The 27,524-nt window shown below is 38.1% G+C and overlaps 3 protein-coding genes across 5 annotated transcripts; 1 reads left to right on the top strand and 2 right to left on the bottom strand.

Moving 5' to 3' along the window:
• Window positions 1-1,323: 1,323 nt before the first annotated feature.
• Window positions 1,324-5,205, bottom strand: ndufa11 (NADH:ubiquinone oxidoreductase subunit A11). Its single transcript, XM_008281856.1, has 4 exons — window positions 5,072-5,205; window positions 3,151-3,243; window positions 2,412-2,534; window positions 1,324-1,522 (listed from the first exon to the last, which is right to left on the bottom strand). Exons 1-4 carry the CDS (start codon window positions 5,148-5,150, stop codon window positions 1,410-1,412), a joined length of 408 nt encoding a protein of 135 aa, XP_008280078.1. The 5' UTR covers window positions 5,151-5,205; the 3' UTR covers window positions 1,324-1,409.
• mrpl55 (mitochondrial ribosomal protein L55) lies at window positions 2,851-11,458 on the bottom strand. Of its 2 annotated transcripts, XR_520198.1 has the most exons (4): window positions 11,328-11,458; window positions 10,853-11,084; window positions 7,102-7,328; window positions 2,851-2,861 (listed from the first exon to the last, which is right to left on the bottom strand). XR_520198.1 is itself a non-coding variant. In XM_008281857.1 (3 exons), the coding sequence occupies exons 1-3, from the start codon at window positions 11,369-11,371 to the stop codon at window positions 7,179-7,181; spliced, it is 426 nt and encodes a 141-aa protein (XP_008280079.1). In that variant the 5' UTR covers window positions 11,372-11,458; the 3' UTR covers window positions 7,069-7,178. The 2 variants fall into 2 exon arrangements, 1 of the variants encoding a protein (XP_008280079.1); XM_008281857.1 differs by lacking the exon at window positions 2,851-2,861 and having other exon boundaries at window positions 7,069-7,328.
• A 296-nt stretch (window positions 11,459-11,754) lies between these two features.
• ctns (cystinosin, lysosomal cystine transporter) lies at window positions 11,755-26,697 on the top strand. 2 transcript variants are annotated; one of them, XM_008281855.1, is made up of 11 exons: window positions 11,755-11,796; window positions 12,417-12,512; window positions 12,717-12,795; window positions 15,375-15,465; window positions 16,661-16,764; window positions 18,730-18,867; window positions 19,578-19,677; window positions 21,378-21,497; window positions 24,878-25,048; window positions 25,369-25,486; window positions 26,253-26,697. In XM_008281855.1, exons 2-11 carry the CDS (start codon window positions 12,437-12,439, stop codon window positions 26,399-26,401), a joined length of 1,146 nt encoding a protein of 381 aa, XP_008280077.1. In that variant the 5' UTR covers window positions 11,755-11,796; window positions 12,417-12,436; the 3' UTR covers window positions 26,402-26,697. The 2 variants fall into 2 exon arrangements, with proteins under 2 accessions (XP_008280077.1, XP_008280076.1); XM_008281854.1 differs by lacking the exon at window positions 11,755-11,796 and adding an exon at window positions 11,849-11,955.
• The last annotated feature ends 827 nt before the right edge of the window (window positions 26,698-27,524 follow it).

Here is a 27,524-nt window from a genome sequence, read left to right as displayed (position 1 = left end):
TTAATCCTGTTTCTGGAGAACTTGCATAATAAAAAAAATTTTTTTAAATTTAAAAAAACGGAATCGCCTTAACGGCAAGATATTGGAGCAATTGATTTTTTTGAATAAAAATGTATATATTTAGAAAAAATCCCCTCCTTGCCTCAAAGACAAGTAGACAAGCATCCTTACATCCACAACACTTTCCCTTTGATTTTCACGTTACGCCACACATTCACATTATTTGACTGTATATTTTAAAGATATCAAATATATTATAAATTAAATTAAGAACTAAAATAATACAATATAAAATAAAATAACTTAAATTATACTATTGCATACAGCAGGTCAATCAATCAGTATGTCAGTTGAGCCTGTCAACTAGGTTTCCTGTAACGACTTTTAAGATCCAGCAGGTGTCAGTATTGAGCAACACAGTGACAGTACCATTGTTTGGGTAATGTGCCACAAGGCTTCGTGAGGCCTCATCCAGCCATCACTACCATAAATCATGAAAAAGAGAAAATCAAAGTTGAATTTCTTGCTAAATGCCAATAAGTGTACTGGAAAAAAAAGGAAATGGTGGCTCTGCATACTTATTTCCATACTTGTCTCCTCTCTGCTCTATGTGAGTACTGCCTGCAGTTAAGCTGTATAGTCTATCTATGCTATTTGGTCACAGTTGAGTCAATGATGAAGTAATGCAGATTTTTAATTTTTATTTTATTTTATTTTTAACTGGTGAAAATAGTTTATTTTTGGTGATTTTTTTTTAAATGGCATGCAGAATCAGGGAGTTTTTAAAAAATAAATATTAAGATTTTAAGATGAGATTTGGTTAATTCTGACAATGGAACAGCATATCAGGAATAAGTCATTCAAAACACAGCAGAAAACACTTTCTGTGACACTTCTTCCTCTTAATAGTTTCTGGCTGACACATAATGTACATGGATACAAAAAAATAAAAAGAGAAAAAAAAAACCTTTAAACCAGTCAGTGCGTTTTGGGGTTCACAGGGTAATAAAAATTTAAGACTAATGTTTTATTTTTTTTTAAACACATAAATAAAGGACAAACTTTATATGGACATGCATACACAAATTTGGTTAAAATAAGAGGCTGACTGACCAGTGATTCCAGATAATGTCTGTGAAAGGAAGCAGGTCAGGCTGCTGATGCTGCTATAACTAAACATTTCCCTCCCTTCTCAGATCAGCAGCCCCCATCCTGAATGAAAATGTCTAAAAAAAAAAAAAAAAAAGTTTAAAATAAAATAAACTGAAATAAACATGAATATGTTTCACAGTCTGACATGAGATGAAAAATACTGACTCAATGTTGTTTTGTCATTTTAACAAGAACTTTATTCAATTTAATAACTCAGGTCATTTATACATAAACTCAATCTTACAGTTATCTTTCTCCTATAGTTTTGGGGGTCCAGTTACCCTCCATCCTTCCATCTTTCCAACTTTTGTAAAGAAGGCCAGTACTCCCAGACCCAGGCATGCTGACGTACCGGTCATTGCATTGTGGGCTGGAAATAGAAGCACAGATATTGTTATTCCAATTATTATTCCATAAACTAGTCCTACATGCACAGATCACAAATACAGAGACCAGTGTTGAAGCAGTATAAATAACTCATTTTGTGCATAGAGTTCATGTGGTTTCTCTTTCCTTTCCATGTTGTCACTCTGAAAAAGTCAGTGAGAACATGTGCTTTACTGACTTCACCTATTTTGTGACATCTAGTTTGAACCAGCAGAGAGTGGCAAAGATTAGCTCGTTCAAAGATGCTGTTGTGACTTCACATTAGTAACAGAGTTTAAGGAGTCAGTACAACGGAGAATTGCATTCATCTGCATAAAATTAACATTCCATCCTCTTTAAATGTTCTTGCCATACAGACAACTTAATGGATGATCTGTTTGTTTATTTTACAAATGGAGAAGCTGTTGTGACACAGACTAAAGTTACATTAGCTTGACTAACTTAAAATAAAAATGTTAGCAACTGTCTTTACCTCAGTGATCTCACCTCCAAATGCTTCAAAGAATGAAGGAGAGACTTTGTGCCACCAACAAAGTTACAATTAAAGTGTTGCAGTAATGTGACAGAAACACAACTGCTGCTAACAGGTGACTAGATTTTTTTTTTCCTTTTACAGACTAACTGACTTATCAGGACGGCAGAAAGAGCTTCCATGACATGCATAGCATTGACTCTTGACCCCCTCCCCCCCCTAAAAAGACAAACTCTTTGGATTTGGATGAGTCACACAGGCCACCCAAACTAACATAAAAAAAAAGCGACATTCGCCAAAAAGCAAGTAGTTTGTATTCCTAAGTAATATGACCTCTTTTTTGCAGCAGCAGCAGAACAATACTTTCTAGTCTTGTGTTTTCACCTAGACTGATACTTACCTTTGGCTCCCAGGATGATCCCTGAGGCACAGCCCCCAGCAAAATAATTCAGAGGGTCATCTGGGGCTTCACGAACCTCAGCAAGAAGACAAGATGTCACTCCAAAGACGGCTCCCAAAGTGGCTGGCACGACAAAAAGAGAATTCAGAATTCCACAATCATCCTGAGCAAATACTAGAATCCAAAGTGAAGCACTTAAGCTTATTAAAAACCGAGGTATTAAGTCACATGACTGAAATCTGGGCACATTCATCAGTGTTCAGGCTCTGTACTCCAAACTTGAGATTTAAAATGAAAATAAGGAATGTGTCTATTTTAAACGTTAATGGTAGCATACTGCAGCAGTGGCAAAGTGCAGCAATACCTAAATATTAAATTGTATTTTCTTGTTATTGAATTCCTATACTCTTCAGCTATGGCTCAAACTAACCCTGAACAATTGTGTTTAACCTTAATGTGCTGGAATCCAAAGCAGAAAAAACAATACCGGCTCCCTTCTCTCATAACATTTAAAAATAAACAGTAGTTTACACTGGCACATGGGACAAATAAGTAGTTTGACTGTTTTATTTACAGTTGCTTCAGAAAGCATCCAGACCCTTTCACTTTTTGCACACTTCATTTGGCAACTGTAAGTCTCTGAAAAGGACAATGAAGTGCCAAAAGGTCTGAATACTTGTGAGTGACAATGTAGACCAGAATCTGTGTAATTATGGATTTTTGAATTAAATATATTTACCCATGGTAACTGTTGCATTGGCTGCCCTCCTTGCTCCTACCAATGCAGAGTCAGGCGGAAATGCCACAATATGATAAGCTGAACCAATCAGACCTAAAAAAAAAAAAAAAACAACAACACACACACACAGAAAACAAATACTTAACAAACTTGATAGCAACAACAAAACACACCTCATATTCAGTTGTCATTCTTACTAATTTTTCCTGATTTTAATTTTCATTTAAAAAAAATATCATACATTTTTATTAGAACAATGTGCTCTTTTAAGTTCAAACAACATGAAACAACTTGGAAAATGTCAAATTGTTTTATCCCTTATCCTGTAGAGAGGCTATATTAAAAATACAGACTTTGGGCACCCGGATAGCTCAGCAGGTTGGGCGGGCCTACGACCATTTACTGCGGGTCCTTCCCCCACTCTTCTCCCCACATTTCCTGTCTCTCTCTCCACTTTCAACTACAATATTGGCAAAAAACAAACAAACAAACAAAAAAATTCCCAAACAAAATATTAAATAAAAATAAAAATACAGACGTCTGACTCAAAACTTCATGCAAGATAAGTAAATACACCTGTGATTACTGACACACAAGTTGGAAAACCTGTCATTGCTGGAACAAAACTCAGTACAGCTGTCATTTCCAATTAGCTTAATTGCACAAACATATTAGAAAATGGCCTGTAGACCAGAAACCGGCCAAGACTACCACATTGAATGCACAGTATTGACAGTGACGCACACACTTAAGAATGTGATGCTGCATGAGTGGATAATGTTTTGGAGAGATTATATTTATAGATGGCACCATGAATGTCTGTACATATACCCAAATACTGGCTGACAAGTTAACTCCCAGAGGAATATTTCAGCATGACAACATAAAAAAGTGAAAACTGACGGTATGTTGCCTGACTTGAATCCAATAGAACAGGAGTGTTTCTAAGAGAAAGGCAGATCAATATAACCCATACAGTAAAAAGCAGTTGAAGAAAAATCGTCTCTGAAGAATGGCATCTCTGAAGAAATGTGTGCTACACTGGTATTCTTCATGCTGAGAAGGATTGAGTATGCCATCAAAAACAATCACCTTTAAAGATATTGTTAATCATAATATCTTGCAGGGTTACATATGAAGATAATCACAATGGTTTTGGATAGCAAATTTGATCCAGTCTGTGGTTTAAAGCCAGACAGATTGGAGAGAACTAGAATTAGCCTCTCACAATTATCTGCCTCCACTAAGCTGTCAAGCCGCAGTATACATCCAGTCTGTGGATACAAAGGCATGTTTAAGACAACAGCACAGTGAGGTCACACCGGCCTTTCCTCAGAGCATTGCTGAGTCCACAGCAAAAAATTAATTGATGAAATAAATGCATTTCAAACAGATACAATTGCTGTCTGTATTGGTCTGTTTTGCAACTGTCTCACCAGCTCAACGCACTCCTCGTGCTGATCATAACACACACTCACACACAACTATATGTTGACAGGCTGAACAGTAATGTAGACAGCCTTCTGACAAAGCCAGCATCACCCGGTTGTTGTTATGAGCTATTGCAACGTTAGCCTAAAGAAGCTAACATTGTCCTTTGAGAACGCAGTTGCTTTAACAGATGCAACTCTACCATTTCACAAACGGGTATCATCTCAGGTTGTGAACACTGGGACGACATGTTGTTAATAGAAAATAAACACTGAAACTTTCGAACCTAAAAGAGCTCGGCGTCGTTTTTAATCTGAACTCAATGTAACATAGTCACCCTGGGCAATCCTACTAGCGCAAACGCGTTAGCATAGGCTAACTGATTAGCGTTTCTCGGGCACAGAGCTGCTTTGCCTTTACGGCACAGCACGACACCCCTGCATGTTAAGAGAACGTGACTCAAAAATGTCTGATCAATGCTGATATTTACCCAAAGCAGTGCCCAGTTTGGTAATGATCCATGTTTTTTCCGCGCAGTTTGTGCCGTCTGGTAGATCCCAGTACCCCATCTTGGACTTAGCAAGGACACGAAAGAAACGTCCTCATACTGGTTCGCAGCCTTACCAACTGCGTGTATAACGCGTTCTCGCCCCCTGCTGGTTTGGAGTATGAAGTACGAGACAATAAAACTTGCTTGATTTACCGTTTAAATAGTTTATGGCCTGCCGGAAATAAAGAGGCTCCGTAATGTCAGATTAATTTATTTTTCTTCCATCAATGAGTAGGCTTATATGCTTGTAAAGTTAAATATATATATAAATATATGTATGTATGTATGTATGTATGTAGGTATGTATAATTTATTGTGGTTTGTGCACATACTTCTGCAACCAACATACTTATTGTAGTTTCTCAACATGTTTGCTGTTGCACAATAAGCACATTAGTACTCAGTGTTTCATAGACACAGCAGTGTACACAAAATCTGTATTAAATTAGGTAAATCTGATAAATCATAGGGCTGCAAGGTGGCGCAGTGGTTAGCACTGTTACCTCGCAGCAAGAAGGTCGCCGGTTTGCATCCCGGTGAGGACACCTGGGATCTTCCTGCATAGAGTTTGCATGTTCTCCCCGTGCAGCGTGGGTTCTCTCCAGGTTCTCCAGCTTCCTGTCCAGGTGTCCCCTGCCTTCCCCCTAAATCAACTGGGATAGGCTCCAGCCCCCCGCGACCCTAGTGAGGATTAAAGGGTGTATAGATGATGGATGGATGGATGATAAATCATACATAATAATAAATCTAATCTGCAAATTGAAGTTTCAAAAATTCTACCAAGATCCACTCAAAATAGCCAAATGTAATGAGCAGAAAAGCCTTCAAAATAACACTTGAGTCAAGCAGACTATGGTGCAAAAAGGTTTGATTTGTCAAAAGGCAGGAAATGACAGCTCAAGCCATGAGCTAGTCCTGGGACTGAACTAACTCCTCTCAGATTTTTTTATCCTCTTTGGGGGCTCCTTCTTTTGAAATTCTACTTTTGGAATTGAGGGTGTCAACTTTGAGATTGTCTCTGCCCTTAGCCGAATTTTGGCAAATTCCATCATGACATAGCATTTGTCTGTTTTTTTCCTATACTTGCCCTAGTCTTGATCCCTTAGAAAGTTCTTTTCTAGCCTTTCTGAATGTTGCCCTGTCTTTGATCTCTCTCAGCAGGTGTTCTTGTATCTTTCTGAATCTTTTTCAGACACTCACACTCCCCCTTGCTGCCCTGCTCCAGTTCTTTTTCCACTAAGTATTTTAGTATTTCCAGTAATCACATTTCAAGCAAAATCTTGGACATTTAAGTTATTTAGTCGATCTACTGATTCATAATCATGCGGACACATTTCAAATTATTTAGTTGATCCAGTGATTGTACTCAGATGATTAAACAGCAGATTTGCAAGAGCCTCAACTCACATACTTGCACAGGGAACATTATCACTACTCTGAGCAGCATTACAACACAAAACCTTCAACTGCCTACAAAGTCTAATCCAAAGGTTTAATGTTTGCAAATTCAGTGCATATCTCCTTTCAGTGCACTAGCTGTCCAGTTCGTGTGAATGGAAGAAGTGGCTCGAGCCAGTAGACAAAACACTATTCCAGAGTGTCCTGTGAACGTTTAAGTTTACGCACAAGACAGGGGGCCAGGTAGGGGTGACAGGGGGAAAGGAGGCTGAGGAAGCAAGAGGGAAGGTAAATCTGGCACACGCCATTTATTTAAATCTCATTAATACCTAAGTAGTAACAGTATCACAGAATAATCCTAGATTTACAGATTCCACCTTAACCAAAAAAAAGAATGTTTTTTAATGGAGGGTTCATTTACAATTAACTATAAGCTGCTGCAGTCCCTCAGTGGTAAACTGCTATTCTCTTTTTGTAATGGTCTATCAAGTAGGACATGTGCAGCTGACAAAATAGCAAACAGCAGAGACCTTGCAACACAATGTTTCAATTCAGTTTACTTTAATTAGAACACAGCAACAAAATTTGTGGCAGCAGAGTTCTTTCTTGAACACAGAGCCAAAACATAACACATTAATTTATAAAGAAGTTATTTCTTCTTCCATAAGTGGCTGTATTTGTCCGCTTTGAAGTCATCTTCATAGTGGTCCACTGTCTGTGTTATGGTCTTCTTCACTGTTCTCCTTTTCTGTCGAGCTCGACGTTCCTCTTCAGACAGAGTGGCCAGATTGACTGGCATCTTTAAAAACACAAGAAAAATGCAAATTAACTTGCAAAAATGAAAAATGAACTGCATTTTTATTATCTGATCAAAGATATCTGATGATGCTATGTCTCTGTAACTATCATTAAGAGGGTTGGGTTAGTGTTGTGAGAAAGAAGATTGTTGCAAAAGAGTTTGCACTTTAAAACATACATAAATATAAATGTGGTCAGCATGGGGTGTCCTCTAGCAGATATAGGTCAGGTCTGATAAAGAAGCTGACGATCATCAGTATTTTCTCAACTCTGGCTTCTATCTACTTCTACCACACATTCCTTAAACACACTCAGGTGATGCGTTTAAAATGGTCCGCACATTCCCCGACAAAAACATCACATAAAATTTTTGGATAGGTCCTACACATGCTGTGTATACACAACAACCTAAAAAGTGTCTCAGAATTTATAGTGCTCTGTTATTTAAAAAAAAAAAAAAAAGTTTTAAAAAAGAGGCAAAAAAATAAATAAATACATTTAGAAACCAAGAAAACAAAGACTGTAGGTGGCAACTAAAAGCATTTGCAAGCCATGATATCTTCCACAGGGGAATTTCTAAGTATGGACATAAAGTGACATGAAAAAGTATTTGCCCCCTTCTCAAATTCTTATTTTTTTTGCATATATTCCCCATTTTAATGTTTAAGATCATCAAACAAATGTAAATAGCAGACAAAGATAACGCAAGTAAACACAAAATGCAGATTTTAAATGATTTTATTTATTAGGGAAAAAAGCTATTCAAAGCTACGTGGCCCTGTGTGAAAAAGTAATTGCCTAAACCTAATACCTGGTTGGGCCGCCCTCAGCAGCAACAACTGAAATCAAACGTTTTCTATCACTGGCAATGACTCTTTTATATCTCTGTGGAGATATTTTGGCTCATTCTTCTTCTTTGCAGAATTGTTTTAATTCAGCAACACTGGAGGGGTTTTGAGCATGAACAGCCTTTCTAAGGTTATGCAACAACATTTCAATTGGACTAAAGTAGACTTTGACTGGGCCACTCCAAAACCTTTATTTTGTTTTTTTTTGTAAGCCATTCAGAAGTGGACTTGCTGGTGTGTTTTGGATCGTTGTCCTGCTGCAGAGCCCAAGTGCGCTTCAGCTTGAGGTCATGAACTGATGGCAAACATTCTCCTTCGGGATTTTCTGGTAGAGAGCAAAATTCATGGTTCCATCAATCACAGCAAGTCATCCAGGTCCTGAAGCAGCAAAGCAGCCCCAGACCATCACACTACCACCACCATGTTTGACTGTTGTGTGTTTTCTTTTTCTGAAATGCTGTTACTTTTATGCCAGATGTAACGAGATACACACCTTCCAAAAAGTTCAGCTTTCGTCTTGTCAGTCCATAGAATCTTCTCCCAAAAGTCTTGGGGATCATCCAGATGTTTGTTTGCAGACGTAAGATGAGCCTTTATGTTCTTTTTGGTCATCAGTGGTTTCCTCCTTGGAACTCTGCCATGGATGCCATTTTTGTCCAGTCTCTTCCTTATCTTTGAGTCGTGAACACTGACCTTAACTGAGGCAAGGGAGGCCTGCAGTTCTTTAAATGTTGTCCTGGGTTACTTTGTGACCTCCTGGATGAGTCGTCGCTGTGCTCTTGGGGTCATTTTGGTTGGCCGGCCACTGCTGGGAAGGTTCACTACTGTTCCATGTTTTCTCCATTTGTGGATAATGGCTCTCATCGGGGTTTGCTGGAGTCTTAAAGCTTTAGAAATGGCTTTGTAATCCTTTCCAGACTGATAGATGTCAATTACTTTTTCCACGTAGGGCCAGGTAGGTTTGAATAGCTTTTTTTCCCTTAAAACATTAAATCATCATTTTAAAACTGCATTTTGTGTTTACTTTGGTTATCTCTGTCTAATATTTAAATTTGTTTGATGGTCTTAAAGATTTAAGTGGGGGAAATATAAAAAAAGAATTCAACAAGGGGGCAAATACTTTTTCACGGCACTGTAGCAGGTTACCCAAAACTTTGCATACAACTACGTATATGTTACTTTTGATGTGTGTTCACTGGAAGGCACTAAAAAAACATGTTCATATGTTCTACTGTATTTTTTCCATACGATGCTGCCACCTGTGCATCTTGGAACTTGAAGTGTCTTGACTTTACCACAACTGACAGGCAGGATTTATATCCTTGTCACAGCTAAAGCAAATTCAGTGTCATTATCAACTTCCCAAAAGACTTAACACATCTTGTAAGAATTCGGTAGCACTGTACTAGTAAACAGAAGTGAGCAATATTTGGTAGGGGTTAAATAAATATGGCATGGCTGTTGTGATTAGTCTGCATAATAACAAAGTCATGTGTCAATCTCAGTTTGTTAGGGTTAGGGTTTTTAAAAAATTACAAAAAATTACAACAAGTAGTTTTCTTCAGGGTCTGCGTAATTGTTGCATCATGATGTCACTTGTTTTTATCTCCAGTCATTAATTAAACTGCACAACAGTTTTAGAAAATAGAGGTGAAAGCAGCAAAGTTCAAATTGGTTCAGTGTTTAAGTTTCCAAAGCCTGGGAGTACTTCCAATTATCACAGAACAAAAGGGTGGTTTGTACACTGCAGAATTTGGACAGCAAACCACAGCAGCACAACGCAAGACACGAGCACTTGAAGAGAAACCAAAGGAGACACTTAATATCTGTTTATCTCTATTCTCTGTGTTCACATATGCTTAACAGTGCTGAATTTCTAATAAAGGTGCTCCTATATGTTGATTGTTTTCTGTTTCTGCTGTCTGACATTCAGACTGAAACTCATAAAGAAAACATCTTAATCGGCAGTCACTTCAAAGCTGCTGCTGTGCAGCTACCAAGAGCGATTTTAGAACTGCAACACTGTCTGACAGACTCCCCACACGAGTGGAAAAACAATGGCGGAACAACATCAGAAAGCATTTATACAACAAGGAAAAAAGGAGATAATCTAGCTGCTTCGTGGTTGTGAAATATCCACCATGTCTATATTGCACTTTGTGTAATGTACAGATGGAATTTTTTTCAGTTTAAGGGTTTTTCAAAAAAAAAAAATTAAATAGGCGTTCTTTTGGAGTTGCACCACTGATTTAAATAATAACTCCTTAAAAGAAATTATCCTGTTGGAGTTTGCAGTTTAACTCTACAGTTTCAGACTATAGTATGTATACCTTTGCTCCCATTTCAAACTGTGCTGCATTATACAATTGCACACAATTTTTCAAAATAAAATTAACTTAAATGATTGGTTGTTTTACTTTTTTTTTTTGAGGAACATTATTCATTCAGATTGTTCAGCTAATCGGTTAAATAGTTGATCGATCAATCCATAGAGAAATTGTTGTTAGTGACAGCCCTATCTGTATTACAAAAAACAATTTTCAAAAATATCCTGCAATTTAGAAGCCAAGGCAAAATCGGAGCCCGAGTCATTTCAAATTTACATTTATTTTCTTAAAAGAGTGTTTATTAGAAAGCGCTGCATAGAAGCAGTGCATAAAGGAGCTGGTGTACTTACCGTGAGTATGCGTCTGGGTTCTTTGTATCTGATGTTGATTGTAGCTCCATCAGGACGAACCAACATCACGGGGTACAGTCTCTCATACTTCGGGCGACCGCAGCGCACCACGGACGTCCTGTTGGAGTTCAGCTGAGCGGTGTGAGTGTGGAGCAGCGAAGCCTGGCCGAGTCGTGCGCTGAGTGCCAACGCTGTCTGGTAACCTGTGCAGGTAAACACAGGGCAAGCACACCTGCCCGGACATACACACAAATAAAAATTACTCTAAGTGTCTAATGTACCACTGCCACATCAAGTTTCAGGGACATTTCTTTATGCTAGAGGAGCACATTCGCCATCATGTGGCGTAACTGGTGACTTGTGCTGTTTGACAACTTAATACTCGTCTTTAAATTAAGTCCTTGAATCTTCTGCTCAATTAATTTGAAGAATTAATTATACTTTGCATTTTCAAACATTACTTTGCGAATCTTACCGTGATAACAGACCAGATGGCGCACAGAGCTTCACTGAAAACATGTTAGCTTTCAGTAATACAGCTCAAATAGACTCCGGTCGAACGCTGTTCCACCCAGACAGGAAGTAGTAACTCAAAGGTCGAACACGGGTGTTCCCTCAGTAAAGGTCCGACTGAAACAGTGTGAAGCCCAGACTCATTCCGGCAAATGTCCATGCACACATTGGCCTAGAAGTAAATAAAATAGCAGAAAAGTAAAATTACGATTTTCTGAGCTAGACATTCAGCAAAAGAACCCAGAAAATAAGGGTTATAAGTATAGAAGTGTGGATATGAAGGAGCTTTAACAAATGTTGTAAATGCCAGCTCCACCAGTCGGTGGCGGCAACACACCACTACGATGATGGCTAACCGTGAAAAAAACAGAAGAAGAGGGCAAATTCGTCTCGTGATCATTTGCGGAAGTTGTCGCAACAACACAACTCAGGTGAGGGTGTTTTTTTATTAATTTTGTCACTGGTTGAGACAAACCGAATGTTTTCAAAAACGGAGCTCTTTGCAGGCTAACGCTGCTTTGTCAACAACTTACTGTGTTCACATCTTTCTGTAAACGTGATGGGCTCAGGTTTTCTGCTCAAACATTAAGGTGAGAATTTGGAAACTCAAATTGAGTTTGCCGTTTTGGAGTCGTTATAATGACGGGAAACGAGTAGAAGAAATCTTTTGGCAATCATAGCTTATATTTCCACAAATTACTGCATCAATGTAGAGTTGCATGGAGGCGAGCAGCCTGTGACATTACTGAGGTGTTATTAGGGTATTAATCTTGTGTATTTACTCAAATTGTCTTTCTTTTGTTTTTAAAATTTGTTTTGTTTTGTTTTTTGTTATTTATAGAAATTCAAATAATTGAATTTACTGTACGTGACATTTGTACTCTTTGTAGAAAAATTACTTTAGAATTGCAGCCCAGCTCAGACGTGTGCGAGCAGTTTCATGTGCACTACATTTCACCTGAAGTAGCAGTTGAGTCACATAGTTTGCAGTATAGTTGTGAACGGGATTACTCTGTTTACTAACACACTTTGGGTGCCTTGTGTCTTTTAGGTTGTTGTCACTTGGCAGAGATGGCTGGTTTAGGCATGGAAAAGAGATGGCTCGCTGCTCAGCTGTTGGTCTTGTGGATAATGACCAACAACTCTGGTGACTGACTGTTATGACTATTGGCTATTCACAGTGGGGTCACGAGGTCCACTCAGAAAACTGTGTTTCAGTTAGGTTCCTGTTTCAACATGGAGTCAAACCTTCCTGTATTTTTACATTGAGTTTTTTTAATCGAGTAAAAAATACAAAATAATAATAAAATGCATTACAACAAATATTGTAATTTTCTTTTCTGTCCTCCAGAGTCAAGAGTATGCTTGTCTGCTCCGAATGCTGTCACACTGGAGAAATACTCTGAAGCCAACATCACTATTACTTCCAGGTAACCACAGAAATACAGTCTACTCAAGATTTTTAAAAAGTCATATTCACATTATAGCTGAAACTTCAGCCCCTTTTAGACATGCACTCCTTTCTGTGAATTTATTGAATCTGAGCGTGGCAGCTTCATGTCTGAGTCAGCACCCTGCTCACTTTCCTATCAAAGTGCAACAGCAGTCTTACTAGGTTGGACATGATTATGTTTCTGTATCACTTTTACCACACCACAAGTCTGAACTTCTTGCTGTTGCATTATTGAATGGGCATGCACAGGCAACAGTACTTTGAGTTGTGTGACACAATCTGGGATATGCTTTTCAGCACTACAGTACTAATGATGGTCCCAAAACATCACAGATGGCAAATGAAAAGGTTTACACGTCTATGCAATTTACTTTGCTTAGCAATGTCGCATCATGTACAAACTGAAATGTCGATAAAAAAACAAAGCTTAACTGTGGTGAAGGCAGACTGTAATGTGAGAATAACGAGACTCACCAACATTTATTGTAATCTAGTTCACAAGTTCAGTTTGTTGCTTCGAGCTGTTTGTGATGTTTTTTCCTTAAGAGTTAATTAAATACCTACAGCACCAGACAGCAGCAGGATCCATGTGAGTGTCTCCTAAGAAACAGAATTGTGTGCATTTCTGCAAGTAGAATACCAGCAATCACTTTATTAATCACTTAAAATTCTAAACATTCCCCAAAATGGAGACAGGATCAATCAGGATCTAACAGCAGGCCACACTGTACTTTGGTTCACCTCAAACAGGTGAGCACCTCACACGGAGTCACAGTTTGTCAGCTCCAGTTAAATCATTTCTTGTATATCAGGTGTCCTCAGGTTGAGTCCTGACCTCCATCAGAGCTGTTAAGATATTTTTATTTAACTTGAAAGTGGTAGTTAATTATCGTCACACATAGACAGAACTTACAGTGTTTATAAAATCATGAATAAACTAGGTTGTTAAGTAGACAGTTTAATAAGCTGCATTTAGTTTATAGTTGTGTTTAATATTGCATTATTATGTATGTATGTAATGTTTTGTCCAGTCTCACGTGTATGACAAATATTACATACACGCCATGATTCTTTCCATCACTGTCATGGGGACGTCTGGACCAAGTTGTGAGGAACATTTAAGTAACCTATGTCTGGATAGCAGGCTGCTCTCACTTTTATGAAGCAGCAGTGTTACATATCCCATGTCTGAGAAGGACTGTACAGATGGCGTTGGCAATTCACTAATAGGCACGCCCACAAAACACAAGCAAATGCAATTTCAAATAGAACTTGGAGAACGCACAGGGAGATCTCAGTACAGGCTACATGGAAGGAAGTATAGATATAAATCTTAATATGCTTCCCATTTTTAAATATTGGAAACAAAAATGTCTGTGTGTTGTGAGAGAAATTGTTTACCTGGATGAATTAAACATCTAAAGTAAATAAAATTCAAAATCATAAAAGCCGTCTTCCACATGAAAACTGGCAAAAGGTAGGGGGCAGAGATTCAGCTGATCGTTGGGATTAACTGTGTGGGCAAATTCATTCTTAGCCTATCTTGAAAATGAAACTGCATAGTAGAAGATAAACACTGCAAAAAGGGAAAACTCAAAATGGCATACTGAAACGTGCACGTTCAACATTTTTTAGCCCTTTTTTCAAAATTAAAAATCTGACAATGTAATAATAATAATAATAATAGTTATTATTATTATTGTTATTGTTATTATGCATCAGAATCGATGTTGGTGCTACTCATGGCACACCCTAGACTGTGATTATCAAAAGAATTTTCCGCTTTGGGTTTACTTTAGGGAAAATAAATAGTTTTCACTGTTTTTTACTGTTACATTTTTGTCCTTAAGGACCTCTGTCTAACTTCTTTTTTCTCTTTTTTTTTTTTTAAACTGACACCAAAGAGTTAACATCACCTGTTTTTTTGTAATAGCATGACTGACGAGTTCCAAGAGGTGTTTGGTTCTTGATCTAAGGCAGCAGATAGAAAAATAAATTTTAGGTGTAGTTTTTTGCAGTGACAGCAATGAAATCGTGTGTGGGACATAAATGGTGCTAGAGACTGATCATCATCACAACAATATTATTGAGAGAGGCTCCACCATGAAAACCATCACACAACAGTGTGAACAAGCTTTTTACACGGTCTACTAAAAGCCTTTACCATATTTTCTTCGTGCAATGCAAGCATTTTCAGAACATGATAAATGTTCTAGAAAGTTGTAAAGGTAAGGGGCTGAGTTTTTGTAGAATTTGTTCTGATACCTAACAGTTCTAAGTCATAGATAGCTGTAATTCTTGTTCATCAACAAGTTTTTCCTGAATCCGTCCTTGGCTACATTGTAAGACACAGTCTAGTCCACACTGTACTAAAGCTGCTTATGTACTGCTACCACAAAAGTGTGAATACAAAGTAGGGACAAACTAAAAGAACAAGTATATTTCACAAGTTAAATTTAAATTCTAGATCCTGGTGGTTGTTCATAGTGCTGTAATTTGTAAAAGCATTTGTCAAGATAAGTATTGTTCTGATTGTGTTTTTGTGTTTTTCTCTAGTTCACCTGTCAACCAGTCAGCTGTGATTGTATTAAATGTAACCTACAGCTCCAAGTGGAACTACTCATCTATAGTTACAGTGCCTGAGCAGGTAAGACATAAAATATAAAAAAATTAAAAAAACATGATACATGTTGAAGCACGGAAACATAATTTTAAGCTAGGCTTTTGTGCAAGTCTGGCTCTAAGTTTGTATTTTTTTATCACTGAACTTTGCACCACTTAAAATGATTGTAATGCAGACTTGATTTTGCACTTCACTCCAAGCAGTAAACATCTCTTTTTCTCTCACTGTGTAGTTACGGACTATAAGCTGCTACTTTTTTCACACGCTTTGAACATTGTGGCTTAAACAATGATGTGTCTAATTTATGGATTTTTACAATTTTTACAAGACAAAAGTGACATTGAGAGCATCAATGAAAGAGAGACTTAGGAAGTGTGGGACAAAGTAATTCTGAGGCTGTTCAATGGAGAAGACGACTTTAGTGGTTTTAGTGCGCAGGAGGAAGATGAAGCGATCAATGACTCTTCCTGATAGGCTACTGTATTTTTTATTTTCTTAACCAGCCGTGTTACAGGCACTGTTTGGGAAAAAAACATTTACTGTCCGTATTTGTATATGTTACCGGTAAGTATTTCATTAAAAGTTTAAGAAATCTTTCTGTGTGACATCTTTCTTAGTAAACATCTCATGTTACAACGTGGACACCTGCGACTTATAGACAAGTGCGGCCTATATATGTACAAAACCTGTTTTGTTTTTAAGCGGGTGTGGCTTGTATTCAGGTGCACTCAATAGTCCGGAAATTACGGTAGGTGTAGTGTGTTGTACATTTAACCACAGCCAGCTGCAATGTTAGATTTAATTGCTTCCGGCGATGATCCTCTCAACTTTTACACTCTTTACTATCCTTGGGTCAAATTCGAAGCATTTAACTAAAGCTGATAAAGACAATGAACAGAGAAGATGATCAATCCTAGTGTTTTCAGTCACCCCACTCTACCCTTCTGACACCATCCTCATATGAAAAAAAAAAATGGCTCCATAAATGTGCACATGTATTGCAAATATAGGATTAGTTCATATTTTCCTCAGGGGATGGAAGCAACAATATCTTTTATTTTGCAGAGAGAGTCAGTGTTTGTTGCCAAAGCCTGTTCTTGCTTATTCTGTTTTTGCAAAATTAATTGCATGAATCAGCAAAAGCAAACATAGCAGAGGGAAGCAGAAAGTAATTATTACTTACCAGAGATGATGCAGTCTCTTTTGTATTTTTGTTTAGGTGTTGCTGCCAGCAGAGACTACCTCAGTCAGTTTCAATGTGACCGCTCATGATGTCGGTCAGGTGACCACATACCTGCTTAGCAACAACACAGAACTCAACAGGTGGGTATCTGTCCTAAAGTAGCATACCCTGACAAATTATTGTACACAACGGAAGTGAGAATACATTCTTTTATTATCAGTAAAATGTCCATTGATTCAAAATGTAATCATCTTACAGTAATTCCGTTATTCCTAAGCTGAACAGTAGGGTATTTATTTCAATAAAATGTGAACAGTTTCAATTTACCATTCTAAAACTCTGTAAAAACACAGACCCCACAGTAAAAACTCAGAAGTCAGCACATCTTTCATTACTGAGATTCAGATCTTTTGTTTTCAATACTTTTTTTAATGGATTTTTAATAACAGCCCTTAAATATGTTGGATCCCATCTGGCCTGAAAAACATTTATCTTGGTCTCATCTGGCCAAATATGCACTCCCAATATTTTTCAGGCTTCTTTTTATGTTCTTAAGCACAGTTTCATCTTGCAGGCTTGTACTGAAGAAAAAGCAGAATTTTTGTCCTTGAACACTGTCCATAGAGACTGATGTTAGGGACCGTCGACATTTCACACTGTCTGAAATGATACTGAAATGTGGATTTCCAGTATCAACCCCTGCCCAAGTCTGAAACACTTCCATTTGTGTTTTTCAGCACTAGATTGTGCAAACTGCTGTCTGTGACATCGTTTCAGGAAGGGCCGCTAATACAGGCTTGATTAGTGGTGCTGTGGCTTTGTTTTACCTCCTAATTACTACTGCAACTGTGTTTTGACTGGTAGTTAAACATGAATCTTTTCTGTCTTATTTTCAATCTGTGAACACGTTTTCACAAATTCCTCTGGCAGTTTATTTTTATGTGGAGTTATGATGCAGACATGCAGATGGACACAGCCCTTTGTTCCATATTGTTTTGCCGTTCATTTTTTAACCATGTTGATGCAGTTAGACTGATTGGAACCACAGTCTATAGTCTTATTTAGTTTTGATCTGTTGTAGGAAGAAACGCTCTACTTGTCATCTTTAGAAGTAATGCAATTACTGCAAGGTGATCCAGTTTTGAATCATTTCACATTTAGGTGGTATTGCATATAGGATGTACTCACTTCTGAAACACTTCTTTCATTAATTGATAAATTACCAGGTTTGTCATATTGAAGCAGATGCAGTGACATACAGTTAAAAATGTAATAGAAAAACTATTATAAAATTGTTGATTTTCTTCAAGAGACGAGCACGAGAGGCAATCTCCTCTCTATTCTCACTCTTGCACTGCTCTGCATCCCTGTTTGTTTAAAAAAGGGAGTTGCAATGAGATAGAGTGGAGGTACCATCATATCCGTTTTATGTACTATCTAGACCAGGGGTCTCGAACTCCGGTCCTCGAGGGCCGCAATCCTGCAAGTTTTAGATGTTTCCTTCTTCCAACACACCTGATTCAAATGATCAGGATCGTTATCCAGCTTCTGCAGAGCTTGATGATGAGCTGATCATTTGAATCAGCCCTCGAGGACCGGAGTTCGAGACCCCTGATCTAGACTGTTGTTTAAAAAAAAAAAATCACATACTGTGTTGTTCTTGTATATCACTTGGTTTGCTGTTATTCTGTCCATCATGCACTTTGTATGTTACGTTGCTTTGCAAATTTGTAACCTGAATCTTGATGCTAACATTATCGTACTCCTGTTTGGTTATTAATCCATCAGTCACAATTATTCGTAAACTCTTCATTTGAGTAATGCAGACAGTACAAACAATTTATTAAACTGTTAAAAGAGTGGAGCACAAACTTGTACAAAGAATACGTGACGTTTTGCTCAGTGACTTTCATGAGACTCGTGAAATATTTGTAGCTGAAAAGGAGGTGCACTGCTAACATGGCAGAGAAATACTGCTGTGTACTGCGCTAATGGGAGCTACTGCTGTACTAAGAACACGGGCTGGGTCATAGTGTGTCAGCTAATAATTCTGTATCCACTGAGCAGTTTCTTTGTGTTTGTAAGCCTGACTGTCTCTTCTCTAGTTTCCCTGTCAGGATCCGCTTCATAGTGGTCCACAGCAACATTCTGTCAATAATCAGTCAAGTGATTGGCTGGATTTACTTTCTGGCCTGGTCGGTGTCTTTCTATCCACAAGCTTGGGAAAACTGGAGGAGGAAAAGGTAGTTTTCTGTCTGTCCTCTGTCTTTCTTTAAATTTAACTAAGTTTTGAACTGTTAAATACTGTCAGATAATAATGTCGTTATCTTTGATGAAATACTATCTCAACACACCCCCGTGCTGTATGAAACTGTATGCAAGCACTCCAATACACTCTTAAAACCAATGAGGTAAAGACAAATCCAGAAAATGTAGGTAGTTGCACTGGAAATGTGAAACTTTCTCTTTTATAAAATGCCAGTTTCCTGAATTCATCTCTCCTCATGTCTCTTCCTGGCTTCCTCCACTCACATCTCTGATAGGATGTGAAGAGGGGAGGTGAGGTGAGAAATCAAGGAAGTACACTTAAAGAAATGAGGACAGAGGATAACTGGGATGATATAAATGATATCAACAGCTAAATAAATTCTGGAGTGTTTGATTTCCTGATCAAGTTCACTAAAATGCTTCCAAGCCCAGTGGACAGCACTCCATCCTATAGCAGGACAAGAATCCCAGCAACAAAGAGTTTTTCAGACTTTTTATTCAGCTGGTTAATTGTTTAGAAATGGCCTTCATATGTGTTTCTGTTGACGTTTCTCTGCTTTATACATTACATAGTTCACTTTTACATTTTGGTGACTTAGTGGCCAGATGTCGACATCAAAAACAGGACGTCTTTCTATCTAGTTGTCTTTCCTCTTCAGAAGTGTACTAATGTGTTTGTCTTCAGCGTTGTAGGTCTCAACTTTGACTTCCTCGCTCTCAACCTGACAGGATTCATTGCTTACAGTGTGTTTAACATAGGGCTGTTCTGGGTGCCTTACATAAAGGTAACTTCATCGAACACATCATATCAAACACATTTACCTCTAATGTAAGAGGCGTCTTCAGTTCTAACTGAATGGCAAGGAGTTTCAAGTGTGCATAGTCTCTCCAACTAGAAGAGAGGGTCAATATCTTGAGTCACCGCTGACATGGCAGCTTCATATCCTTTAGTTGTGTAAACTGGCAGATCCACAAACATTCCTGTCATTGCTGTTAGACTGCTTGAGGGCTGTGCTATGAAGTCAGATTACTGAATTAGCAGGTATGTTGAGCTTAAAGTCAGAGTTTTCAGCATCATGAAGGTGGCTCTCTTTTTACCTGGGTAGATCTCCATGGTAACTTATACTGTGGATCTAATCTTTCTGGAGCAGGTTATGGTTAGAGTTTTGGATTTACATCAGCTATAAGAAACGTCTCCCTTTAACCAAATCGTTTCCTGACGATTCTCTCTGAGTGATTCAGATTCTCAGCTAAGGCGATATGTTTATCTGTAAAACTGTTGTGTGTTACAAATATCACTGGATGAAGCCGTGTAGTAACAATATCACACACTGTAACATCCCCTTGCCACGGCAACTCGACATGTTTTTAGCTGGTGATGCAGAAATCTCATAAATACGTTTTTATGTTTTGTCCTGATTTGCTGCCAAATTCAATCAGCATTATTTTACTTTGATCTGTCCAAAAATTAAAGTAATATCTTGGATTATGGGACAGTGTCAGACCTAAATGCACTTCAATACAATATCATGGTTTAGTATACAAAGTTTAGAGCTGGGTGGCTCGGTGGTTAGCGCCGTCACCTCACAGCTGGAAGATCCCCGGTTTGCGTCCTGTTTAGGACACCCGAGAACTTTCTGTGTGGAGTTTGCATGTTCTCCCCGTGCAGTGTGGGTTCTCTCTGGGTTCTCCACACAATCCAAAAATATGTTGAGGTTAATTGGTGATTCTAAATTGTCCATTGGTGTGAATGTGAGTGTGCTTATTTGTCTCTAAGTCCTGTGATAGACTGGCGACCTGTCCAGGGTATCCTCTGCCTTAGCCCTGAGTCAGCTGGGATAGACTCCAACCCCTCTGCGACCCGAGTGAGGATTGGTCGGTGTATAGATAATGGATGGAAGTTTAAAGTTTAACAGGTTTAATATGCAGCTGTCAGTTAGAAATAAGCAACGGCATTGATTGGTAAAATAAAAATATTAACATATACTATAACATAACATACAACATATAACTGTTTTCTACCAGCATTCCAGAGTGACTATAAACATCTGAAACTCCCCATCAGTCAGTTAGAACTGAAGAAGGCTCGAGGATGACAGGTGAAACATCTACAAGAACCTAAAAAAAAGGTTGCTTTCTACTGAAGCTCCTAAAAGTCACATTCAAGTTCCCTAACCAGAAACATTTTCTCCTAGGCCACTCAAGCTTTGAAACTCAAGTCGTTTTACAATAGAATATGTTAAAAATGGTGGACAAAGGTTGAGAAACAGTTTCTTTATAGATTATCCAATGTAACACAATGTAAAGCCAGTTCTGCGTATTTCTTGTTGATGTGTGTATACAGTATACTTTATGCCTAGAGTGGACCATGTATATGCTCAGCTGTTACACATCTTGCCTTTCTGTGGAGCTGCAGTAGGTCTTGAGTGCATGTCCAGTATGTAGTGTCTGTTTTCTGTTAAGCTGCAGTGTGCCTGTCCTGTAGGAGGAGTTTCTGAAGAGGAACCCAAATGGAATCAACCCTGTCAATGCTAATGATGTTTTCTTCAGTCTCCATGCTGTCCTGCTCTGTTTGGTTTACATCAGCCAGGCTGTTATGTATGAGGTGAGTGTCTGTAATTCAAAGAATATTGTGGAGTGAAAATGAAATGATCAGTTAGTCAGTCGGACTTTTTTCTATAGATCGCTTTTCATACAAAAGTCATTTCACCGAATGTCCCACACCTGACCTTCTTCTATTCGACAGATTTTTTTCCCCCTGAGTGAATATTCATTTAGTGGACCATGTGTAGAATTTGGGGTCATGGGTAACATTAGTTTTTGAGTTAAAGCATTCTTTAAGAGGGGTGGGGTCATGTCAGTTTTTGCACTGTTTTCTTTGCACCAGTCTGTGGAGAAATGTTTGTACTACCATAACTTGGGAAATAATGTAGCTCGAGTCCTGTAATTTTGCAGGGTCATTGATATGTACATATGGTCTTCTATGGTACAATCCTCCTTTGATACAATAATAATGGTGCTAATTTGGTCAAACCATTTTCATTTTTTTTCTATTTCGATATTCTATCAACCATAAGACCTTTTTTTCACCCCAAGAGGCTGATTTTTTTTTTTGTTTTCCTGTGATTGGCACTAGTAGGAGCTTTAAAAATGTAGAGTATGGTTCCAGTCAGAGGCACACTTTATGAGAAAAAAAAAAGTTTAAATGAAATTTTTTTATTTTATGGCCAATATTTGGACAATCATTGAGTCGGTATGATAAGTGAAACCACTTCAATATGGGTCCCAACGGCAAGAGTTATATAATAATGTTACTGGGCTGAAAGAAAAATCATGGTTAGTCAAAGACCTTCAAATAATTTTATGAAACGTGGTACCAAGTATTCACGTTCATTTTCAATTAGATTTATTTTATGCTTTTAAAATCAAATGAAACATTATTTAAGCGTGAATGAAATAGTGGTTCACAGTTAACATCATGCTGTACACGTGTAATAAACAATGCTCAAGGTGTGTCTTTGATCTAAACCAAAGTGTATAAAAGATGTAGCACCGTTTCAATTTTTGGGTGTAATCCAGGTCGTAGCAAGATTCACCACAACTAAGTTTATCACCAACAGAACATGTTCTTAGAACTTCCTCTGCTTAACCCGTTTTAACCGCAAATATTTACAAAATATACATTCAAACTGTATGACATCAGCATCTTTTGGAATATTCAGAAAAATCCACTCATATGGTTCATAACATGGGCATCAATATTGCATAAAGAGGCAATAAACAGGGAAACTTATTTTCCACACATAATTGCTCATGCACAACTTTGAACAGGGATTTCATAAAGACACCAGGGCACCATGTAGTATTGCTACCAAGGTTCCAAACACAATGTTTCTATGTGACAAAGTCTTGGCCACCAAGGTTATAATGAATTCAAACACATCTTTAAAAAAGAATTCAAAAACAACTAAAATATATATGTCTGACATATAGATAATAAGCATGGTGATTGCTTATGGTACCACTGCATATAAAACTATTGGAAGGACTATGAGTTAGAAAACCAGGATTTTTCTTTTGGCCCAATAACACTATTATGTAACTCTTCTAGTCAGGACCACTATTGGAGCGGTTTCACCGATCATATCTCCTCAATGCATGTTCAAATATTGGTCATAAATACAAATAATTTAATTTTTATATTTTCTTTCTTGTACAGTATGTCTCTGACTGGCACAGTACACAGTACTGTACACAGTACATTGTTAAAGCTCCTGTTGGTGCCAATTACAGTCGAAAGAAATTCAGCCTCATAGCGTGAAAATAAAAGTTTTATTGGAGTAGAAAAAAAAACATGGACATCTTCTGACCAAATTTGCATAATAATATTATATTATATATTATACCATGGTCTGGGTGAATACTCGATTCTGATTGGCTGCAGGGTGTCCATTAAAAAGTGATATAGGACACCTATAAAGAAGTTCCGGTCAAATAACCTGATTGTTCTAAATTAATGCGCTGACTCAAACGGCAGTTGGTAAACGTGGCAACAGAAACTCAGAACATACGTTAAATATATTTATATTTCGCATCATCCTCTGGACACACACAAGCGGTAAGAGGTGCACTTGCCCTCACGTTAAGCAATCATCTCACTTCCCTCCACTTAGGCCTAATATAACAGCTGCGGCCGACCGGTTACCTTGGCAACGCGTCACAACGAGAGACATGAAATAGTCCGCTCAGCCGCTTGTTGTGGAAAACTTACGATTTTAACGGTAAAAAACAACATTAACATATTAATAATTGATTTAATATTTATTTAGTAATATCTTTCGTAAGTGACCATGGTATAAGCGGGATAATGCCCTTCGAGGTGTCCATTATCAGAAATTAATGGACTTCGCGGAAGCAACTGTCCTCCGCTTCGCGTCGGACGGTTCACGCCTCCGCGTCGTCCATTAATTTCTGATAATGGACACCTCGTCGGGCATTATCCCTTACTTATAATATTATTATTATTATTATTATTATTATTATTATTAATAATATTATTCTGTTAAAGCAAGGGTGTACCATTGAAGACCAATATGTACATATCAGCTAACCTGCAAAATTTCAGGACTCAGATTACATTATTTTTCAAGTTTCGGCACTTCAAACATTGATCCACAAATTGGTGCAAAGAAAACAATGCAAAGTCACCATAACCCCACCTCTCTCTATCAATTTTTTTCTCAAAACATTATTACACATGTAATAAAAAATGTTACATGTTTTAATTAATAACATACATATGCATGTTATGTATGTACAAGAAAAAATCTGATAGATATAAGATGGTCAGGTGTGAAATGTATTTATTCATTCATTCATTCATTCATTCATTCATTCAGTGAAATGAGGTAAAATGACCCACAAATTAAATGTAGCAGAAGAAAAACATCTACTTGGCAATAAAACCTTTCTGATTCTGATTCTGAACCTACTGCAATGTTGTAGTCTGGTTTTAAAATTTTAATCAGGGTAGGCAGTGAAACAGACATTAATGATTTTTTATTTTTTTTTTTTTTAAGTTAGGTTAACAAACAGCTCTTGCAGTGGACTCTACCAATCCACTGCTGGATCAGTCATGTCAAATACTTCACTGCCCTGGAATAGAGAGCATGCTGAGTTGGGCACAAGAACAGAGGAAAATCAATCACAGAACAGCACTTAAAAACAAGGCAGTAGAAACAATTTGAATTAATTAGTCATGGACAGTTTAGTGTTCACAGTAGGGAGGATGGCATGACTCTCTATTTAACTGATGACTTCACCATGGGGGTCATCACAGTGCAGGAAAGTTATATTTTTTGTTTTTTATAAGCATCTGTGGAACTACTTGAACTGATTGATTCTGTCATTCTGTCCTGGCAGTTTGTCTGGCAGGACATCCTCGACTGTTTTGGTGTGAAATTGTCTGTGTCTTGTCTTTTCCAGAGGGGGAGTCAGAGAGTCTCGTGGACGGCCTTGTTCTTGTTGCTGATTGGCTGGACATTTGCTTTGATCAGCTTATTTCTTGCTGTGGCCAAACAAATCACCTGGTTGGACTACCTTTACTATTTCTCCTATATTAAGCTAGCAGTCACTCTGATCAAATATGTGCCACAGGTGAGCTCCTCACATTCACACTGACAAACCAAAAATAGTCAGTTGAATAACAATAAACGGAACTGAAATGTTTTCAAAGAACAACGCAGCACATAATTTGATTCTTATGTACACATTTCTTTGTTTTTCTCCTCGTACTGATAGAAAGCATGTCATGCATTTTTACTCAGTCCACGTTTGCTTCAGAATTCATTAATACAACATATATGATGACAGTCTGCTGAATGCTATGCAAAACTTTGTCCTGCATCCTGTTGGGTTTGGTTGCAGATCAGATGAATTGTCACTGACAGCTGGTGGCTTTCTGCCTGTGTTTCTAGGCATACATGAACTACAGAAGAAAGAGTACAGAGGGGTGGAGTATTGGCAACGTGCTGCTGGACTTCACTGGTGGAACCCTCAGTATTCTACAGATGATCTTACAGTCTTACAACAATGGTAATTATTGTAGTTCATGATGTATTATCTATGCTGTACTTTATCTGGTATCTGGTCTCATGTGAGTCGATGCTTAGTTTGAAGCATAGTCTGTTATTCAAAATATGATTTTTACCAGTCGTAAACAGACATAGCTGGTCATAGCTGAATCTTCCTGAGACAGCAAAGCCACCCCAAACCAGAACATTTCCATCACTATGATTTACAGCTGGTATGAGGTTCCAGCACCAAGCATGTCCACTGTTCCTGCAGACAGCAATTCTATCTTTACTCTATCTGTCCAGGACACATTATTCCAAAAGGTCTGCTCTTTGCTTGTGTGTTCACTAGGAAACAGTTTCAATGTTTGTTTGTTTTTTAGACAGCAAAAACTTTTTCCTGACATGCCTCCAGTGCAGATTAAATTTGTGTGATTTCTGTTTTTAATTATAGACCCAGCACTTTGACACCAACAGTTATAAAGTTACTTGCAGATCCTGTCAGGAAATTTTAGGGTTCTTGGAGACTCTTTTTGCATCAAACACTCCACGCTCTACTCTAGCAGAGGGTGTGGGTGGGAGTGTGCCAGTGGAGAAGTTCAGTCAGGTAGGGGGGGAGCCAGGTTATTGAGAGATTCACTGGGGGGGTGGGGAGCCGGTGGAAGTTCTGAAGGATGGGGGTAATATGATCACGGGTGTTGGAGTGGGTGAGCAGGCAGGCAGCAGAATTCTGGATGTATTAAAGTTTCTTGGTCTTTGTACTAACTTTGATGTGTGTCACTCCTCAGATGAGTGGAGGCTGGTGTTTGGCGATCCTACAAAGTTTGGTCTGGGTCTGTTCTCTGTAGTGTTTGACATCCTCTTCATGATCCAGCACTACTGTCTGTACAGACGGTCACCTCAGTATGAAACTGTTCCAGAACCGCAACAAGACTGATGCCGACTCATTGCTGTGATACAAGGAAGCACATCTTACCAACTAGTAAAGGGACTGAAGCTACTGAAGAAGAAGAGTTGCCCAGAGCAGGGTTTACATGTCTGATTTGGATGCAGCAGCAGGGAGATCACTGTTTGTCACTTTTTGTAAATTATCTCAGAATTAGCACCTATCTTTTTTATAATAAATGTATAAATACCATAGTGCCTGTAAAAAATATATATATAAAGAATGAAAAAAAAAAAAAAAAACTCCTGCAAATTAAACTTTGCTGACATGGCCTTTGTATATCTGCATTCTGTGTCTCTACAATGGGTCTTGTGAACTTGTGAGTTTGTTTAAAGGGAGAACTCATAAATATTGAAACCAGAAGTTTACATACACTGTATAAAAGGACAAACTTTTTTTCTCACTGTCTGAGCTGAAATCAGACTAAACTTTTCTTGTTTTAGGTCAGTTAGGATTCCCAAAATTATTTCTATTTGCTAAATGCCACAATAATGACAAGTTATTACTTTCTTCGAAGTCATAAGTTTACATACACTAAGTTTACTATGCCTTCAAACTATTTGGGAAAGCCCAGATGATGATGTCATGGCTTTGGAAACTTTTGATAGGTTACTTGACAACATCTGAGATGATTGGAGGCACACCTCAAACACACTGCTTTTAAAACACTATGGGAATGTCCAGCTATCATACCACTCAGGAAAGAGACGGGATCTGTGTCCCAGAGAACAAATGTTTTGGTGTGAAATGTGCGTATCAACCCCAGAACAAAAGCAAAAGACCCTGTGAAGATGCTGCTGAAGCTGGTAAGAGAGTGTCATTAATCTCAGTGAAATGACTCCTGTACCGACATGGGCTGAAAGGCTACTCAGAGAGGAAGAAGACACGACTCCGAAAGCAACAAAAAAAGGCCAGATTACAGGTTGCAAATGCACACAGCTGTAAATTTCTGCTTTCATATATATGTACATATATTTATGTATATGTGTGTGTGTGTGTGTGTGTGTGGGAGGTCACAAAATATTTCCACAATAAGGAAGACACTGGGCAAAAACGGCATATATGGGGGAGTTGCAAGGTGCAGACTACTCTGACCAGAAAGAACATAAAGGCT

This window comes from Stegastes partitus, unplaced genomic scaffold, assembly GCF_000690725.1.
Source record: "Stegastes partitus isolate 25-593 unplaced genomic scaffold, Stegastes_partitus-1.0.2 Scaffold248, whole genome shotgun sequence".
Lineage (NCBI taxonomy): Eukaryota > Metazoa > Chordata > Actinopteri > Pomacentridae > Stegastes > Stegastes partitus.
Note: the sequence above shows the minus strand (reverse complement) of the source record. Positions and strands in the feature narration are given on the sequence as shown.